At 38.6% G+C, this 21,519-nt stretch overlaps 1 protein-coding gene across 1 annotated transcript; it reads right to left on the reverse strand.

The window, feature by feature from the left end:
- Positions 1–4,268: 4,268 nt before the first annotated feature.
- LOC6580943 (serine-threonine kinase receptor-associated protein) lies at positions 4,269–5,980 on the reverse strand. Its single transcript, XM_032730442.2, has one exon. It carries the CDS (start codon positions 5,847–5,849, stop codon positions 4,458–4,460), a length of 1,392 nt encoding a protein of 463 aa, XP_032586333.1. The 5' UTR covers positions 5,850–5,980; the 3' UTR covers positions 4,269–4,457.
- Positions 5,981–21,519: the final 15,539 nt, after the last annotated feature.

Raw genomic sequence — 21,519 nt, forward strand, 5'->3', positions numbered from 1 at the left:
ATCGATTAGGCAGCCAAGTCTCGATTTTGACTCGCCCCTCAAGCCAGACATACCGCAGAGCTCTATGTTTATGGGACACACCCTCCTAAAACCGATGAAAAAACAAAAAAAAAATGGAAGAATATAGGAACGTAAATTTACACACTTTTTAACAAATTTGGAAAAATTCTGCCGGCGTTGAGTTGCAGTCATGCCTGAAACATAAACAAGTCACGATCTTGAAGGGGGGAGGCCCATGGATGGCTGGCAAGAATTCGTGATCCTTTTAAGTAATTTCCTCGAGTTGACGATATCTTAACAGGATGTACTGAAAATATATATGGGCTGTATTTTGCTGTGTAAACACACGGAAAAGAGAGGCGTCGAATTGTGCAGGAATAATGAAAGAGGTAACTTAGCTCAACACAATTCTGGGTGTCCTTCAAGTGGTGCTCATAATCCTTTATAAGGGCAGCTCATCAAAGGATTGCCCAACTTTGGAACGTGCGGGTATTTAGATGCGTATTTGTTTTCTTAGAAAAGTGAGCCTTTAATGCTGGTTGTCGCAATAATCAAAAACATTTCTTGGCTGATAGACAAATTTTAGTTGAACTTTAAATGAATATATAAAATTGAGATGAATACTTCTTCATTACATAATATTTACCTAAGGTTTTTCCAAAATATGCAAACAAATACTGAATATCTCTATAGTTTAGAGCACTTATCACTAGCTCTTTTTGTATTTGTATTTATTTAACCTCTATAAAATACGTTAAATATAAATATATAACAGAGAAATAAATAGAGTAAAGCGTCTGCATTTATATCTTATGATCTGATAAGAAGTTTCGACGATATTATAAGACTTTGATCGACGATAGATTGTATATTCACAGACTTATGTAAAGATCATTCGATACTTTCATACAGCACGAATCGAAAATCTCTGTCAATATTTGATAATTCTCTGAGTTGATCAAACATTTCTGTCTCCCAGATCTATACTTGAGTGATAAGCAAATAATATAAAAGTTTCATAGCTCAATTTATCAGGGCAATATTTGATTGGGCCTCTTTAATCTATAGCTCTACTCTCTCTCATGGTCGCTTTTCGACTGATAAGACTGTGTCTTTTCTATTCTCTGCCTCGATAAGAAGCCCAAGTTGAAGGTCGCCATTACAAGCATAATACACTAGTATTATCTCACTTGGTAAAACCTCAATGGACACTGCATAAAATATACGTTACACTCATTTCGAATGCAGCACGCCTTATCGCGCCGACCGGAACACAAAATCAACAGACACCCCCCGAGCCCAGAGCTCAAGATAGTATAATGAAAATAAAAAATAACTTAGCATACGATATGCCACGTGTTCCTAGCGGGCGGCCGATCGAGTTTTTCCTGCCCACCTAGCGTGACAGTCGAAGTAACGTTCCAAATTGCCATAAGATATATTTTGTTCTATGCCTGCTCATACAAAATATACATACATATGCATATATGCATGTGTATATATAGCATTCTGGCATTCTGGTAAGGAAATTGCCATAAAATTGTTTAGCTCACGAACTGTGACCGCAAAGCTCAATTCGGAACTGAGATACTCTGGGGCAGGTGCGCTATGGCTAAGGATATTTTTCGCGTTCGTTTTTAAGGGCTTGTCACGATATTATTCACATCAAGCAGCGGAAGTGTTCTCGATAGGGTCTAATAAAGTTTAACAGCCTATGGGAAAATTTTAATTTCTTTTATAAGTGAGCTGCAATTGACTCGCGCGTTTTTTTAACCAAGTAAATGGGTTACTTTTGTGCTGTACGGGAATTACTTGATATGAGAAATATCGAAGAAGCAGCTGCAAAAATATCTCCATATATAAATGTTATTATTATTATAATTCTAATATTATTTTTGATTGTATGATTTTGTAGAAAACTCTTTATTGATCGTAATGGTAGTTTGTGAATATACGTTTACAATTACTTTTCTTCTAGCATCTATCATAATTCGTCTTGTATAAATTTTAATAATTATATTAGATTAAATATAGATAATACTTGAAGTATTAGAGAGATCATATAGAACAAAGTTTTTGCATTTAACAATAAAATGAATTTTATGCTCCTGCTTTTTTTGCAGATATTGAATTTGTTCTATTTATCGACTTATCATATCATATATATTATCTAAGTTGCCAAGCTTCTATTTCTCTGTTTGGCGAGAAAAACTTAATATTTGTCACGCTTCCACGCTATAGACTCGTGATGCTTAGTTCCCTTAAATATTGCTTTCACAGTGCAATGCTGCTTGGGTACGGCAATATTTAGTACAGCAAGCTCAGGAATGCCATGGTAGATCTCAGATTTAAAATGTCAACAGATGTGCATTACTACTATCAATACGATCTCCATAAATGCTTTAATCTAGACTAGGAAACTTTGCTTTGAGGAATCTACATTTGTCAGTCTGAGCAAAACCAGATCGTGCTCCCTTAAATATCCAGACACTCCCGGCATATCAAATTCTCCCTCTTATTTCAACTGCGCTGCTTCTATCCGTGCTAAGAATCTCGATCCCTGCTAAATGACCAATCATTAATATAAAAACAAATCAGAAATGCTCATGACATTTATAAATGACTTGTGGCTTATCTTGGACCTGAGACTCTCGGACAAATTGCTGCGGTCAGTGCTGGAGTCCTGTTTGACAGTGAAGATCAGCCAAAATTAATGGGCTGATGAGCCATATTGATGACTTTTCTTCAAATGCAATGCAAATAGAAGATTTAAAATATTGTACATATGCAAATATTTGTGCTGGCTACCGTTGAGAACGAAATCCTTTTCCGGGCTACTGTGCTACTTGTTCCAGTCTGCAATAACAATCCTCATCAATCAGGGCGCACACTTGTGCTGGAGATAAAAACGTTGTTGCAGGACCGATTCGAAATGACAACTCATTTCTTTTTATTGGAATAACCTACTAGATAAACAAACCAAAAAGAGAAGGAGATGGCGAGAGGCAGAGAGAGAGAGAGATAGACTGGGAACGTCCTCACTGGAGTGTTTTTCCTGGTAAACGCGTGGAAACTAAGCGCAGCATGATTGCAGCAGCAGGGGGTTTATTTGTGTGTGTGAGTGTGTGAGTGTGTGTCTGTGTGTGGAAAACTTGTTTTATCAGCAGAAGAAAATTTGTGTATATACATATATATTTATGGAAATGCATTTGCAGCAAGAGCAAACAAACACGCGAAGTCAAGCGACAAAATCTTGTTAGGTAACTTAGGTCAGCATTTCGTTGTTTGCCCCACCAAAAACTTTGTATCTATGCTGCATTGTATCTTCATACGTTTTGTATCTCTGTTTGCCTACTCTATCAGTAATGCATTAGCTGCAGCCAGACTCTCTCGCACTGCACCTACCCCAAAGTGAAGGAAATCGAGAACCTACGTACTGCTTTTTGGATGCATAATAAAACGATTTCAATGCCCAGAGGGCCACGTTTTGTTGACTGCCACGACTGTATAAATAAAAATAAAATGCATTTATGACTCTGATTTGGTGAGAAACATCATTAAAAACACCAAACACCAGAGAGTTTGGGGCAATGAGCGACGTCTTCTTGGGTTTTCCTAAAATCCTTTCAGGAAACCTTTTACTCAGTCAAATGCGCAACGAAAACAGGTTGAGCAGTCGAAATGAGTAACAATAAACGGGTGAGGCTGTGGCAGGCGGGTGTACACGACTATTAGATATCACTTATTTTAGATCTCATATATATTCTATTTTTTGCCAGGAATGCTGGTAGATTTGCTTAAAAGCGGATCTATTATAAAATTTGACAAAAGTGTTTCCGATATCTTAAAAATCGAAAATTTAATTTAATAATTTGAATATCTAACCAAAATTGTATATCTCTAATGCCACGGTATTCCGAAGGCAGTAAGGCTCGGACCCACATATATATATTTTTAGATGTCTTTCAATAATAGGACCATTATTTCTGCATCTATCTAAAGCCTTGACGAATTTCATATCATCATGTGTTCAAAGAGCTGATACCTGTACTACTACTAATTTACCTATATGCACAGATGCAGATCTCAGAATACAGTATACCCACTCTTTCAGGGACTACATGGTATACAAAAGGAGAAGACAATAAAATGTTAGGTAGTTAGAGTCGCGGCTTAGGGACAACCGGACGGACATGACAGGCTTGTGGGTACAGACTGGCAGACACAGGTAGATAGATTGGGGCAGTCAATCACACAACGCCGCGCGGTTGCAGACAAATTTATTAGAGGGACCAGAGCGTGACCCTTTTTCGTTTATTTTATTATTGGAACCAAATTTAAGAAACTGATGAAAATCAACCCAAAGAAACGCTAAACACGTGTGCAGCCACAGTTGATATCCAGTTTTCGAGATTGTGGATTCTGGTTTTGGGGCCGATTTCGTTTTTCTCCGAGCTCTAAGCGCAACTATACGACTGCGCTTCGACGTCGTCAGAGCCACCGTCGTCGTTGTCGTCGTCTTCGTATTCGTATTCGTCCTCTTCGTCGTATTCTTCGTATTCGCCCTCTTCGTCGCCGTATTCCTCTTCATCGTCGCAGACGCCGCCGTTGTTGGCATCGTTGCCCTCGCCATCGAAGTCTTCGTCGCAGCCGCCGTCATCGTACTCTTCGTCGAAGTGGACGACGCCGACACGGCGATCATCGCCTTCGCCATCGCCGTTGTCATCGTCGTCGTCCTCATACTCATCCTCATCCTCATACTCGTCGTTGCCGTTGCCGTCGTCGTTGGCTTCGTCGCCGTAGTTGCCTTCGTCCTCGGCATCATCATAATCATCACCCCCATCATCATCATCTGCGTCGCCCTGTTCGTCATCTTCTTCTTCGATCGGAAGGATTCGTGCATCCCACAATGCATACTTCTTGCCCACTGTCTGCTGCCAGAGGCGAAGCCCGCCGTCGGCTGCGGATGAGGCATAGACCTCGCCGTCGGGACTGTACTTGATGCAGTGCATGTGACGCTCGTGGGCGTTGAAGGTCTCCAGGATTTCGCCCGTGGCATAGTCACACTTGTAGATCCAGCGGTTGCTGCCCGCACACACATACGTCTTCCTCTCCGGATGCAGCGAGACGCCGATGAGGCGGACGGGCAGCTTGTGATGCTGCAGCACCTCGAAGCGGTCCACATCGACGAAGACGGTGCTGTGGCCGTAGGCAATGCTCACAGTGCGTCCGTCCGCACACAGCTCCACCGACTTGGCGTGATGGGGCAAGGAGATGGAGTGCACCTGCTTGCCACTAATCCGATCCCACAGGCGTATCGAGCGATCGTGCGACGAGGATAGCATCGCGCGATCGTCCCGACAGAAGATGACATCCCGCACGCCCCGTGCTTGGCCCACAAACGACATCGGCGATTCCGGATGCTCCAGCGCGTACATGTAGAGAACCTTATCGGTGCTATGGCCCGTCTTTCGATCCAGGCAGCCCACAGCCAGGTACTCCGATTTGGAGCTGAGTGCCACGCAGCGCACAGTCGAGTTCACCATCATCTTTGTCAGCTGCTTGCCATCCACTGCATCCCAGATGCGCGCCGCGCAGTCGTCGCCGCCCGAGGCCAGAAGAGTGGCATCCGCATTGATGTCCACACTCAGAATGGGCTCGCCGCCCTGCTCGAAGGTGCCCACCCAGTCGCCGGTGTCGCCGTGTCGCAACATCACCTGCCCATCCTGGCAGGCCGAGGCCAAGTAGTAGCCCGACTCGCAGACCTTGCTGAACGCCAGCTGGAACACGTCGCTAGTGTGGCCCACACAGCTCACGGGCAATTGTATGTTCGAGAAGCGCTTTGCCATTTCCCTCCAATTTGTGAAATTCAGAAATATTACGTTTTTCGGAATATTAATTTAGCGGAGCTTTCAGTACGCATTCAAGATTTGTACTAGTGTATTTAGCGATATAAATTAGAAAAGTCATGTGAAAGTTGTGATCGAAAATTCATGGCCAGCTGATTTTGTTTTTTCTTAAATTATTTTTGTTGAGCTAGAGCTGGCCGATTGATATGCGATATATGCTATTTTACTGCAGTAAAATATTAAAATATGATTATGCACGAGATTCTTAAGTTTAAGATATAATAAATATTTACACGCCTGCCTTACAAAAATTATTATCAAAACATAAACGTTAACAAATATCCATTATTATATTTTACATTGAAACAGATTCAGCTAGTCACGTAACACAATTTACGTCCCACAGCTTCCTCAAACGTTTCGGCGGTGCTAAGCTACAACTAAACTTATAGGTTACGTTCCGAAGTATTCCTTTGTATCGAAATTTTGTGTAGGTATTATCATATATTCTTTATCACTCAATATGTTGGAACAGAGTAGTTTTATATTCTTTACGTTATCCATATGAATAAATAATTTAGCTGCCTTTAATTGACTGTTAATTGTGGGAATTAATCTAGCTGCTGTTCATTGCTGCTATCGAGACAATCCTGGATGAAACAAACATTCTTTGCATTACATTGCGTGGTTCATTACCGCATTCACAAAGCATTTCTGTGATTTCGAGTGTCTTGAATCAAACAGATCGCAAATTCTAGGTATAAACGCGCATTATTGATGACTTCCATAGTGCGTGCAAGATGAATATTTGCTTGACATTCCGTCGGAAGTCTCAACATTCCAATATGAATTTGACTTCATCATCGCATGACAAGAGTTTCACATATAATAATAGGAAAGCCAGCCTTAAAAGGAGAGCTGCTAGAGTTCTTCTTTGTGGTTTTTGCTTTATAGCAAAATATCTTACCACTAAAATTTTATAATGAAGTGTAATGAAAAACAACTTTGCGGTATATGGGATTTTTAATAATTTCAACTAATTTACATATCACTAAGGAGAACGAATAAGAATATTCCAATGATAGTTTATCTTTCAAAAGACTTGAAAGAAGTTATCCTTTTCTATTTATAATTGTTATGCTATTATTTTTTAAAACTTACAATATACATAAAGAATATTAAATCTTTTATTGACAGTTTTTAGTTAGTTGTGTGTACGTGAAAGAGGAAATAAAATCTGAGAAAAGTCTGTAATAAAATTTTCTAAAGTGTCTAGAGAACAGTTGTAAGATTATTTACGAGCTATAAAATAGTTTCAGTCATGATGTCAAGCAAATGTATATTATTTCTATTATACAATACATAACATTGCTAAATGCTATTTAAATCTCTTTAATATATAATATTCCTAAATTATTTCTCTAAAATATATATTACTCTAAAATTCATTGTAAGCATTACGCCCAATTCCGACTCCACTATAATATAATATTAACCGCAATTCCGGCTCCACTATATAACTCACTACACAATTTGGCAGAAGCCAAGGAAAATCCCTTATACTTTCGCCAATTTCCGTTGGTTGCCAATTACCTGGCGAAGTAGTTGACAGTGCAAGTTTGTAAAAGTCCTGCAGCTAAGCTTCCAAGCTTCTATACATATTAGCCGAGTGTGAAGCAGACAAGATAATTATCATATCGGATGAGTTAAGCGAGAGCTTGAAGTCGTTTCTTGTACTTGCGACCTAAGTACATTATTTGGTAGAAATGTTTGGGGAAATCCGTTTAATTTCCTTAAATATTTTTTAGCATGACAAAGGATAAACGAGGGCAGAATCCAAGTCAATTTGCGGTCGTGTTTTTGTTAGTCTTGCGGTTGGCAATGCCAAGGAACGGGACGCCATAGCAGGTAGCATTCAGTTATTGCGAAAGGTGACAGCCAGGGGCATTGTCTCTGTTTGTTTTGTGTACGTGTGTGTGTGTGTGTGTGTATGTGTGTGTGCACAGGTGTCATCAGCCTGACACAGAGAGCGAAATCCTCTTGGCGTAAACCACTTAAAGGCAGCGCACGCGCTTCCCAAATTTCTCACATATCGCCGCCTGCAGGGCTCGAACGCCTTCGTCGTCCTCTGCTTTTGTTGGTCGCCTAATGAAAGCAAAACGTTCTGAAATATGAATTGAATCTTCTTGAGTGCATTTAATATACATTACGCTTTTGTACTCCCCTGCCACGCCCCACTACTGGCAGACACACGGCCGCGACGCCGTTAACTTTACCTTGTTAATATCCTGCTGCCAGCACCATTCGGCTTCCTGCTGCCGCCTTCGGCCCCTTTGCGAGTAGTTTGCATTCAGCTACTGGCCAAAAAAGAATATATATAAATTATACAGATACCTAAATGTGTGTGTGTGTATATATGTAGTGCATAATATCCGCCGAAACGTTTAACTCGGATTAACAAGTGATGACTGATACGACGACGGCGGTGAGGACGACAGACTTTGGCAGCTCTGCTCAAAGACGCATCCTTGACGCTGTATGCTTTTTATTAAATTAAAAGAGCTGTAGCCAAGTGGGCGAGTAGGCTGCATAATAAGCACACAGGCTGCAGGAGTTCTTAGCGGACGCCTGCTTCGATACACTTGCCTGGTAGCTGAGCCCTGACAGGTTCTGTTGGCTCGAGATTATGTGTCGATTGTGCCGAGGCTGTTGAATTTAGTATCTGAATTCCTCGAGTTATTCCAACAGCAGAGAGAGTTGAAAGCTAAGCAAGAAGTCACAGCTGCCAAAGGACGAGTCGACTTTTTTAATAGTGTCTATATATACAGAAATATATGTTATTATAAATGGAAAAGTAGACACTCACTTGCCACAGATATCTAGTATATGATCAAAGGCAGTTACAGATAGCTTACGTATGAGTAGGAAAATATGGTGTATAAATTGACGGACGAACTCAACATATAGATTTATCGTAGATACGTAACAATCTTCTGATATTTAAGTTTTCTTTACCCATTCCCACAGCATTTGTTAGATCACCATTTACAATTTTTATGGAACTATCTTTATTGAACCTTTTGAAAAAAATAATAAATAAATAAATAGTTTGAAATGAAAATTTACAGCAGTTTAAATTTATCAATTTATTTATCTTATTCAATTCAATTTTTATTTTTTTATTTATAAACTTTAAAAAAATATTTAACCTACTTAGTTGAACGGCACTGTTCAATATAATGTTATATAAATTATGATTATCACAAAAATATCGAATTATGATTATCATTATTATTATTATCGTCTGCTTTAAAGAATTACAAACATTATACAATTCCCAAGAACTTTAAAAGCTAAATTTGTCTTAATAAAGGAAACAAGAATAAATCTCTAATATCCCGTTCACATATCAATCGTATACCGCCATTATGGTGGAACCCTCCTGACCCACTATTTCAACTTTCGCTGTCATAGCCCGCAGGCTATGCCACAGACAAGCCCAGAAACAGTTTCAAAATGTGAGGCATCATCGACAGCCGTTAAGAAGCAACATTTAGGGAAAAGCATTAATAATAATTAGTACAAATTTTAGACTCAACAAGGAAACACTACTTCAACGGCAAAGAGGCAAGTCACGATGCCATTAATGATAGTTTATTTTTTTCCGTTTTGTATTGAAATTGAAATTGAAAGTAAGTTTGAATCGGGGCGTAGACCAAAAAGTGCTTGGATATACTTGAAGCGGAAGCGTTGCTTCATTTGTCAGTCCATCAGTGCGGAAATGAAGAGACGACGTCATCATGGAGTTGAGTGTGTATGAGCGCTGGGTGTGGAAACTGAAAAATTGGCCAACGTCAGCGGATGTCCGACGAGTATTTTAGCGCTCGACATCAAAATATTTACAGTGGCTCGTAAAGTTGCGCACTTTATGACAACTCAGCGGCAGCATATCTATATACATATACATACAGATAAAATGCTTTGCTTTCGTATATAATTGCATATAATTTTTGTAGAACAACGAACGAAATCAGCAAGGGGTAAGACGGCGGCAGGAAGAGGAGTGGCACACCCATTGATAATGCGCCTGAAAAGTAGCGAACGGTGCATCAATCTCGGCATATGCCCATCGATTTCCCAGTCCCTCTCACTTTTGGATATGCGAATGTGTCAAGACAAATCAATAAACTTCTAATTTTATGACGGTGCGAGCAGCAGCAGCAGCAGCAGCAGCTTCATCTACCGATAGGAACGTTACAGATACCGATCTGTCAATTTCTATTGTCAATTTGACAATTGATATCTCACACATCATTTGGCTCGAGTGCGCACAATGAGATTGTTTATGTCGTCCAATAGTTTTGGGGGGTAGCTCTCGCTCCGTTTTACCTCCAATCGATACGAATATATTCCAATCGACCTAACCAGGTATCAACTTTCTTATTCTTACCTTTCTCCGGCTGCTCCGAGGGTTGTGCGAAGTTCTGTGTACACATATTGCGGTTTTTCTTTCTTCTTTTTTTTTTTTTTTTTTGTATTTTTTTTCGTCGGGCCAAAATTAATAGAAATTGGCATCATTTCTGCTGGCATTTTGTCCACTTAACGCATTACTGGTCAGAGTTCAAATATGGGTCCATTGAGCCTACATTTATCCTGCATTGACTAATGACATTTGGTTTGCATAATCCGCATATTTGCGTCTTGTGGGTCAGCGCATTTTGTTCTGGTCGAGTGTGCGGCTTATGGTTAGAGAGTGCAAAATTAAAGAGATTCTGGTCATGGTTTACTGTGAGATATTGGAAGAGCCTAAGGGCGAAAAATATCGATATTGAACTGTGATAATCAAGAATTTTTTATGGAAGCTCCTTCATTTAATGTTTAATTATCTCGCCCACTCTCTCTCTCTCTCTCCCTCTCTTATAATATAGATCTCTGACAGATGAATGTATGTCTTCTAGTATTATTATTATGATTATATATTAAAAATTGTCTGAAAACGACTTAAATATTTATATTTATTATATTATTATTATTATATTTATAGAGTTTACACATTTCTCTTTAAATCCATTTAGCTCAAGGCGCATTTAGAGAATGTTCTTTGGAGCTTTTAACAACCTACAAAATTGTTCTTCTATCGTGTGACTGGAATAAAGTATAAATTTATATTAGTTTAGTAGTTTCGTTGAAAGATTCATTAAAAAGCAATAATCAAAATAATAGATAATAGATAATCATTTTTTTTTTTTTTGCGTCATTTTATTGCAGTTTTGATCTGCAAACGCAAACCTACATTATGCCCTAAGCTTTATGTATGATATTCTGTGCAATCGCATATTTATATGTAATATTTGAATTTACAGCTGAATCTCTCTATTGCATATATATTCTGTATATTATACATATATTATATATTTCTTTTCAGTGACCTAGCCCATGGCTAAACACATCATAAAATGTCAGTTGAGCTCTTTCAAAGACTCGTCAAAACTTTTCTCATCACTTACCCTGAGCTGGCAAGCCGGCGTGTCCTCGGTTTATCCCTTGTAAAACTCGTGTAAACCCCGACTAAATTATGCAAAAAATGAAAATGAAAAAGAAATCACGCTCTACATCATGTTAAGAACACCGCTCAAGTGATCAATCCCAACGAAAACCCATTTTTGACACTTTAAAGAGGCGAGAGAAAAAGAGCGAGTGCGGAGTGAAAAGAGAGAATTGCAACCAGTCCGAGAATTCGCTACGGCTGTCGCATCGAGCAGAGAAACTTTCACTGATCTCAACGGACGCGCACATATCAATCAAAGTTCGTCTCGGTGTCGGGAATTATGTCACTCGCTTACTCAAATTGCACTACCGACGGCAGATGACGGTTAGAGCTGATTTGCATAGACTGTGCGGAATGTTGAGCAGATGCAAGTTGGGTTTTCACGCGCAGGGTGGTTGGAAAACCTGAGACCTTGAGGAAACTTTCGATTTTGGTAGTTTTTACGCAAGTTTTTGTGTGACTTTCTGAGCTGTCAGCGCATCAATCATAGAGTTTATGTTTATATGAAAGCAGACACCTTTTAGTAGACATTGCTTTTCACACAAATTCTAGCTGGTTTTCCTTAATTTTCTTCTTTTTCTTTTTTTTTTAGATATATAATTAAGGTGAGCGTAACTTTAATTAAAATCTGTTATATGATACTTTAGCGCCGAGGAGTTTTTCATTTAAGGAATAGCTGAGGGTAGTTCCCTTAAAGTGAACAGCAGCTGTAGCTGCAATTTTCCTGCAATACAATTTGCCTGCCCTGCCCTCAAACTAATGAAGTCATTTGTGGAACTAGCCCACTGTGGAGCTCCACTTTCCATTCAACTCCTAGGCGCCATATATCAATCAATTGTCTGAGCTGCTTTAATGATGCTTTTATAATGGAGCAATGAGCATTAAATCTAGCCGATTGCCACTGGCCAGCTGGCTCGGACGTGGCTATAAAAATGACTAGCGAAAATTCGGTTTTATAGATTTTCATCCCATTTTGTATGCCTCGAACGATGTTTATGACCAGCGCAAATTGGTTTATTAAATTCGGGTACAGCTGTATTTCACATGTCACATAACTTGGCATTTCGGCTTGTCGGAAATGTCGGAAGCCCAAGAAGTGCAGGAGCGGGAAATAAATGCTAGTAAGACAGCCGAGAGTTGTCTTAGTCTTGGTAGATGTTATCTTTCTGTTTTTTCCTTTCAACCTGATGAGCTGCAATCGCTTCCTGTCGCACAGCTAATTACGCGCAGGATAACAATGCCCAAACAGGAAGCGGAAACTAAACTGCTTGCTTGGATGAGCCTCTAGTTAACTAAGCGACTAGCCAAAAGGCAATGTCGCAATGTCACAACAGTCACACACTCAGCACACACACATACACACACATACAACATAACGCTGCTAAGCAAATTTAAATTACGTGCGCGTCGCTCCGGGCGCATTCATTAAACGTCTGCCCGATAATTAACGCCCTTATGCAGGACTTTCCGCTCTATGTGCCTAGCCAGGTCCAGGCCAACGCACACAAAAATATGTGTACTTATATATATCGGGCATATCATTCAACAATGCTCAACGGCCGGCTGAGTCAGGCAAAAACTGTCCCCTTGGGCCATTGTGACTAATTGATTTGGCCAAGCATTGTCCGCACTTTTGCTCAGTTTCTCCGAGTTTTTCCTTGATTTTCGACTCGACCCGCAAATTGGCGGCGGCTAGTTAATCGTATTGTAATCGCATTCGAAAAGACTTTTTAAATATCTTTCGTCTCCGCTGTAAATATCAAATTTTACATGCTCTTTCATTGGAAAACTTAAGAGCTATCATCGAGACTTCTGTAGCAAGCAAATGAGCTAGACAATAGCTGAAATTTAGCTATAATAAATAAAGCTATTGTGAAAGGCGATCTTATTATTGATTGATATATGATTTCGCCAATACAAAATTGTGGATAATTAACTAAAAGATGCGTTCTTAAACGGAAAACAAATGCAGTATTTATTTCTATATGATTCTAAAAGATTTGTATTGAAGATTGGTTTCTGTACTATTGATCAGTATTAAAAGTTAAGTAAAATAAACTCAGACGAGTTGATGATAAAAATCGTATTTTATTTACGTGTGAGTTTCTTGGGTAGATTTTCCACATTTAAGGACTCATCATGTTACGGTATTCAAGCTATTCTTAAAAACGAACTCAATCAATTTTTATCGACAGCTGTCAACAGTAGAGAATATTATGAGTTATCGAAAATACTTATGTAATAACTCCAACTACCAATGGCGTACACGAGAATACATTTAAAATTTCCAAACTCTGTCTGGCTTACGAAAACACATAATTTATACGGTCGATCCTCCTGATAAAAAATTTACTTATGGCGTCTTTTTCTGCCTGGTGTATGGATTTTACCAATACCAAATTACCCTTAATTTCAGTTTTCAATGAATTTAAGATGCGATCTTTGAATGACTAGAGATGAAAACGGCTAGGCAAACGTTTAGGGAAAAGTCTTGTGTTCAAATTCAACTTTGTATTAATATTAGACCAAAGATATCAAGTACATACATATCTAATTTAAGTTAAGTTATGATCAGTACATGAAAGCAACCATAGATAAAGTAAGTCTCATCTCACACTATTTCTAATTGGTTATTTTAATAATTAGCTTCACACATTAAGTAGGAGTTCTGCGAATGATCTACTATATGATTTCTCATTTAAATATATATTATATTCTTCTCTCTAGATATAAGGCTAAGTTATGTTATCAAGTAGGTGCTCTGTCTCTTTAATTAAATATATATTATATTGCACTCTCAGAAAAGGTACAAAGAGTTAGGTTAGGTTATTAGTTAGGAGTTCTTCCTGTCTCTTCAATGCGCTCCTTTATTCAAATATATGTTATATTGCCTAGATATACTTAAAACAGTGCATTGGGCGTGTTATTTATAGAAACAAAAATTCGACGCTCTGAACCCTAGATGGATACACATACATATATAACATAAGACGATATTACAATTTTATGACCCAAAGAGTCTTCTAAGGAAGTCATCGACTTTGCTGCGTCACTTCGAGTTGTCTGCACAAAAAAAATAAAATTAATATTTTTAGTTCATTTGAAGAGTTCAACAAATGCAGCCCACGACCTTATGCACTCCACAGAGACTGGGAGACAGAGAAAGGCAGAAGCAGATGAACTGTGTGTGAGAGAGAGTGAGATGGACGGTAGACAAAGACATTTTCGGCAAAAATTATTGACCCGTGCGGCGCATTGAAGTGAAGCAGTTTGGAAAATGCTCAAGTCACAGCCGATGCATGGCTCTGACAGATAGAGGCCGCCGCCAAGAAGCATCTAGAGAGGGGGGGGTTATACATACATATATAGAGAAAAACTGGCTCAAGTGGTTTTTGGCTGTTGAGCAACCCTTTGCAACTATCTGTCAGGGATTACATGAGGATTTTGTGTTTGTCTCTCTGCCTGAATGGAGGCTGTCGCTAACAGTTGGCCCGGCCAAACATCATCGTGACCAGTTTGCCAGGGAGTTACATCGAGGGATGAGGGACTAAATGGAAGGTTTAACTATTAACTGGCCAATGCCCGCAGCTGTTGAGCGCGTGATGCTACTGCGACTTGTCTCGAGCTTCTGCTGGCTTTATTGAAATTAATTTTGAGAGGGTCTACCTTTTGTTTTAGAGGGGCGCAGCCACCCCGAGCTCGAACACCCTCCACTCTCTCCTGCTCTCTCTCCTCTGTGTCCTCTGTGTCCTCTGTGTCCTCTGCCTCGCCCGGCAATCACTCAGAATAATTATGTTGCATTGTTGCAGCAACTTTTTCCATGTCGAAATGATTCAATTAACGGTACAGCTGACCATTGGCTGAGTGCCATCTCTCTCTCTCTCTCTCTCTCTCACTCTCTATATCTTCCTCTCTCTCGAGATGGGAAAACAAAAGGGTAATGCGGAAAATAATAACTCTCAAGCGCTTTTCTCTGATTACATGTCCGTTTTGTTTTTCTTTCCTCCTTTTGCTCGTCCATTGTTGCTCTCCGACTTGTCATAACTTTTGGCTACGAAATTTATGTGCTTGAGTCTCCGGCTTTATCCTTGACTTTGTCTCCTGTTGATGGTCATTTGAGATGCGTGAAAAGCATTTGTTCACATTTCGCTTTCCACAGGGTTGAGTCAGGTAAACGATTAAGAAAAACTCTACCGTTTCTGAAAAAAGAAAATTACCATACATTGGAAATGGCATAAGGAAAAGTTCATTAGCTGCGGATATCTGGGCTTCCCATTGAGCTGAGTAACAATTTTATAATTAAATTTTGGAATTTGCATCTTCCATTTGTAAAGACTTCCGATGATAAAAGACTGCTTAAGAATTCATCTGGCAATCGATACATGAAGAAAAAGAAGAATGATAATAAAAGAGACTTTTACTGTGAAATAATTGTATGCTATTGCTTCTATACTCATATAGTCATTTATTAGAATTTAACAATTATTTATAGTGTTCTAGATATTTTCTTTTCATATACATATATTCATATACATATAGTCTAGTTCTTTCGCATATTCAAGAGCTTTCTTAATGAAATTTGTATTTAGAAACTTTGCGATTCAAATATGTACATACTTTCTAATTTAATAAGATTAAGATTAACATTTTTTACCAGTATTATTAGCGTAGGACTATCATTAATTAAATATAATTATTGTTAAAAATTCGTTATAAGAATTATATGATTAAATTGTTTATCATTTAAAATAGTTTTGGATATACGACTCTAAATATTCAATATTCGTTATTTTACCAACTGGTCTATATGTATGTACATAGTTATTTATTACGAAAGCATTCTATTAGTTTACAATTCAATTCGATTAAGCTCTAAATTAAATACAATATTTATTAAAATATGAATGAAATGATATATAATAATTGTAATTGTTTATAAAATAAAATAAACTCTAAACAATAATATTATAGCCAATATGTACTGCCACAAACGATCGAATTGCTATTCCAATAATGAACACCTCTTGTGTTTCTAGGAAAAGCACATGAGTTGCTTTCATAATTCATAAACATCGTATCGCCAATCCCTCGCATTATTCCGCGTATTGCCACACAAGATAAGTGTAACACTCTCCTACACACAAGCACGAGCACGAACATGAGCAGAATGACAAAGAGCAAGGCGGGCAGACGGTGCGGCTGTCCTTGCTGCCGTCCGCAGCTGACTGCGACAGTTGGCTGGTTCTCAGTTTACGCTTGAGGCCGTATCATGTCAACGCTTTGAATGGCGTTTAACTCGGGCTAACCTGGCGCTTAATGTTTTCTAGGGTATTTAAAAGGCTTAAGCTTTAATTAAAAGGTGAGGCCGAGGTAAATGAAAAGAAAAAACGCGACACAGCTGTGCCCGGTGTGGGTAACTGAGAGCCGAAAGCCGAAAGCAAAGGAACTCGACCGAGGAACTGCTCGTTACCATTTGATCTACGCGTTGACAGTTGCCCCAGCCGAGGCTCTGTGCCTGAGTCTGAGATCCTTTGCGTCGTCGACGTGAAAAAGTGCAGTTAGTAATCGGATACTTTTATTGCTGAAAGGATAAACCGCAAAATGCTTTTGTATGCAGTGGCCATAATATAATACATTTTATAAGTACTCGCTCTCACTCTTTGATATACTCAATACCCATTGACCCTGTTTGATAAGGGGTCGTCCGAACTGGACTGCAATGAGCTGAATGAAGTTTTCAATGCAAAGTCGTATTCAGCATATTTTTGTAAGTTTGCTTTGATCTATCCGAAGACATTTTCCTTTCATTCAATCTGTCCGTCAAGACATAATAAGAATTTATTTTGAAGCTTTTTAGATGATAGCCCGAAAATTTGCCATATTTTGGATAGATTCTAGAAATCATATTGCAATTAACATTCGTAATTGTAATAAGTGGAGAGATAGTTGTTTATAGGTTTTCCTCATGTAGCAATAGCGATAATAAAAATGATATTCTTTTTTTATCTCTAATATCAGAGATATAGGGATTGTAGGGTATCTGCTAGTCAAAGTCTGGCCTTACCTCATATCAAACAGACTTGCCAAGTCCACCCCGCTCGTTATCATATATAGAGAGCCGCATAAGCAGCTTAAAGCCGTCTCTGCAAAACTTTACGACTGGCAACTGCTGTAACCATTTCGACTGATGGCAATACCAAAGGCGTCTTTTGTTTCAGTTGGAACCGCAGACGGAGGCAGAGGCGGAGGCAGAGGCAGGGAGGGATGGTGTGAGGGAAGCCACAGCAATGAGAATCGCTGTGTGTGAAAAATAAAATGAAATCATAATAATTGCATGCAGCCGAAGCGGTAACGGTAGAGGCAACAGCGGTAGTAGCGACAGCAACGGAAGAGGGAATTCGAACTGTTGGTAACTGGGACATAAATAAAAATACTTTGCCATAAAATTGATGGATTCGCTGCGCGCATAAAACGTACAAAGTAAGCGCCAGCCAAGTTGATCGCCAGCATGAGCAAAAAATTACAAAACTCCAAATCAAATTACATACAGAAAAAAAAAAAAAAAACAGAAATATAAAGGTGTCGCAAAGGCCGGAAATGTGGCTGATGCTTCTTCCTTTACCTTAAGTTAAGCACATTAAAGCGTTAACTGTGCATTATTCAAATACAGGCCGCAATAAGCACATTAACGGGATTATGCATGGCCAATAAACGGTCAGACTGAGAGTCAGTCCTGAGAAGTATATTACATATGCAAAAGGACAAACGGGGCAGGATAACAGTAGAGATTGTGCGATACAGAGAGTGAGAGGCAGATAGAGAGAGGAAGGGAGACAGCACTTTAACACTGATTCAAATTTAGCTGGCAAGTAGATAAGAGTTAAAACATCGTTAAAGAGAGAGAGAGAGAGAGAGAGAGAGAGAGAGACTATAGATATTCTCTCTGAAAAGAACAATCCAAATCCAAGCGCGAGTTTAATTTTAATTCGATCTTAGGGTGGTTTCTCCTTTTTCGATTCGTGCCCTATTGAGGATTAAAGGGTTACAGTTACAACTCCACACTTACACACGCACACACACATACTCTCTCTGCTTTAATAGAGTTCTGTCAGTTGCGAAAAAAGGATCGTCACATTGTTCCAACTTGATGGCAATGTGATGTGCATGTTAAGTAGCTGCGCAGAGAATGGGATTGACGTAGAGGATATATTCATTTTGCCATTTTCGCAAGTATTGAATTACTCCTTGCACCCCTTCCTATTATTCTTCTTCTTCTTCTTGCTTAGTAATAAAATGTTTACAAATTTTTGCAAATGATTTTGCATTTGGCAATTGAAGTTTCTGCAAATGCTGTAAGTGATTTATTGTTTGGGAAAGGAAGAAATTTTTGCGAATCTTGATGACTTTGTTAAACATGCATAATAGATGAGATCTCAAAACGGGGGGAGGGGCTATGGGAAGGTGTGAGAATCGGACGGAGGATGAGCATGGATTAAAGAGAATAGAAATGGGTTGATCAGAGATAGCTAGAATTGAGCAACTCGGGGATTGTAAGGATAATTTAATTAGGATATAATGTCTTGAGAAAGTCAGTTGAAATATATTATAAAAATAAATATAAATATGTAATAAAATTGAAATATGTAATATATTTTGATATACTATATAAAAAGTAAACAAAAAATAGATGAAAACGGAAACCGTAGAAATAACTCAATGAATATTTTATGCATTAGGGAGAAGTAACGTTGTAGATTAATATATTAATTATAGTATTTTATATCTAAGCTGATTAAAGTTACACTAAATGAATAATTTATTAATTCATTATTATTATGTTATATTCTATATATTATATATTATATTATTATATTATATGTATTCCTAAGTCTTTTCAGCTTAAATAAGAACCAACTCAATTTTAAAAACTAAATTTTCGTTCTTATAGACATTCTCAAATTTATTTAGTCAAAGTTCTCAGAGTTATAAAATAACCCGACTTTAGATTGTATACCAATTTAAAAGAAAAAAAAATATAATAAAAACTATTCCTTTTTTATTATTAAAGGAGAGAAAGATTAAAATAGAGAATCCTATTGCTTTTATAACCATAGCCTCAACTGCCAGTTGATCTTTCAAAGGCAACCTAACCCAGTGCCTCACATCTTAAAGACATCACACATCGAACAATCGCTCAACGCATCTCAAAAAGAAAAAAGAAGAAGAAGGAGCCAACGGCCACAGCACATTTTTATGACTTGATGACCATCTTTTAATTGTCTGGGAAAATGCATTTTATCACTGGAGTGAGATCAGGGAGCAGCAGCAAAACGATATCAGGGCAGTTAAGGCCTTGCTCAAGATGGGTGCCACGGCAACTCAACAAGGGGGAAGCAACAAAAATACGTTACAAATGGAACGCTTCGCTGACGACGGCAACGGCGACGGCGACGGCGAAGCCAAACGAAGAAATGCGTGGACAACGCGGAGTTGGTCAAGTGCTGAGACTTTTAGCGCCCCGTTTTTGTTTTTTTGTTCTGTTTGAATATACCCTTACTTAAAGGTCGTCTTGATGAGGTGATATGAAAAACATCAAATGGAAAAAGTGAATATTGAATGTATTGGATTTAATGTGAACAGATTGATCAGAGAGAAGTTCCTTATCTTGAAGACTTGAGACTTGAAAACTCTTTTAAGACAATATGTTTTTGAATGTAAATAGTTGATTTAGTTTTCAGTTGGTGTAGATGTGCAATTTTAGGATTTGACATCTTCTTTTTATATTCCTTATATGTATTTATAATAACTTGTTTCGGAAATCTCAGACTTTAGGTATTTTAAAATCAATTCAAATGAGCACATCACATATATTTATTTACATAGTATATCACTACTAATATATGTATTAATAAATAGTATGTACTAAATAGTATATCGGCCGTATATACTATATTCACTATACTTAATACATATATTCTAGCTAGTACGGGTCTCAAATTTAGTACATATACTACATATATTTTAAATAGATCTTGTATTATATTTGGTATGTTTAGTATATCAAGTATTTCGACTATATCTTGCTTAGGAAACATATGTATTTAATCAATTGAAACCGGCGTTTTTTCAAGTCTATTATATTTTATTAATATTAAAACATAAGGATAATAAAAAGTAAATTTTAGATTTAAGCAAAACAGAATTCAGATAATGAAGTCACACAATTATAGGACTGTCTTCTCTTTTTAGGATAGTAATAAGATAATTATCAGTAATTATGGAATAGCCGTGCTCAGTTCCTCAACTTGGTAAAGTACATTTGATAGTCGGTGTGGTAAGGGTGCGGGCGACACCCGCTTGTTGCCTTTATGCCCATTGAGCAACGTGTGAACTGTAGGAAGTGTCTCTGCCCCTATGCAATTTTGATTTGAGGCCCGCAGGCAAAACGGCTACAGGTGAGCGACTCGGCGACTCGGCGGAAACAGGTTGTTGGCCAGGGGTTTAGGCCGGGCCAGATCCAGGCAACTAATTGGCGAGCGGTGCGCAGAAAAGAATTGCTCGCAATTGCTCTTCTTCTTCTTCTTCTCCTTCTTGTTGTTGTTGCTGTTGTCGTTGTTGTTGGCCCAGCAAATGCAATCAAAATATTTACAGGAGGCGCAGTCAGTCGAGTGTAAGGATATGCGAAAGGTGTGAAAGGACAATAAGCCCGCAAGCAGACAAAGTCACCGAATGGTGGTAGAGGACAGCTGAGACGGCGATGCAAATGCAGTGAGCGAGTGCCCGAAAATCCAGGTACTTCAAACGCCAAAGGTGGCTGGCGTGTCCTTTGGCAAGCGGTTCGAGTGTCTTTTTGTTCCGTTGTCCTGCGTGAGATTTATGCAGCGAAAATGTAAATGCGAAAAGTCGAAATTAAGTTGTAATCCTTGTAAATTTTGTTCCTCTCGGCCAGGGCAGAAGGGGTTGACAGCTGTCAAGAAGACACAGACAGGGGCAGAGACAGAGAAAGAGAGAAAAAGAGCGAGAAAGAGAGTGAGGAGAGTGTGACTCACACCTTTTTGATTTGTCCTTGCGAGGACTTCTCCGCACACAAAGCAACACATTTGTTTTGTAAATATTGCGTTC

This window comes from Drosophila mojavensis, unplaced genomic scaffold (genome assembly GCF_018153725.1).
Source record: "Drosophila mojavensis isolate 15081-1352.22 unplaced genomic scaffold, ASM1815372v1 contig_81, whole genome shotgun sequence".
In the NCBI taxonomy this organism is placed as follows: Eukaryota; Metazoa; Arthropoda; class Insecta; order Diptera; family Drosophilidae; genus Drosophila; species Drosophila mojavensis.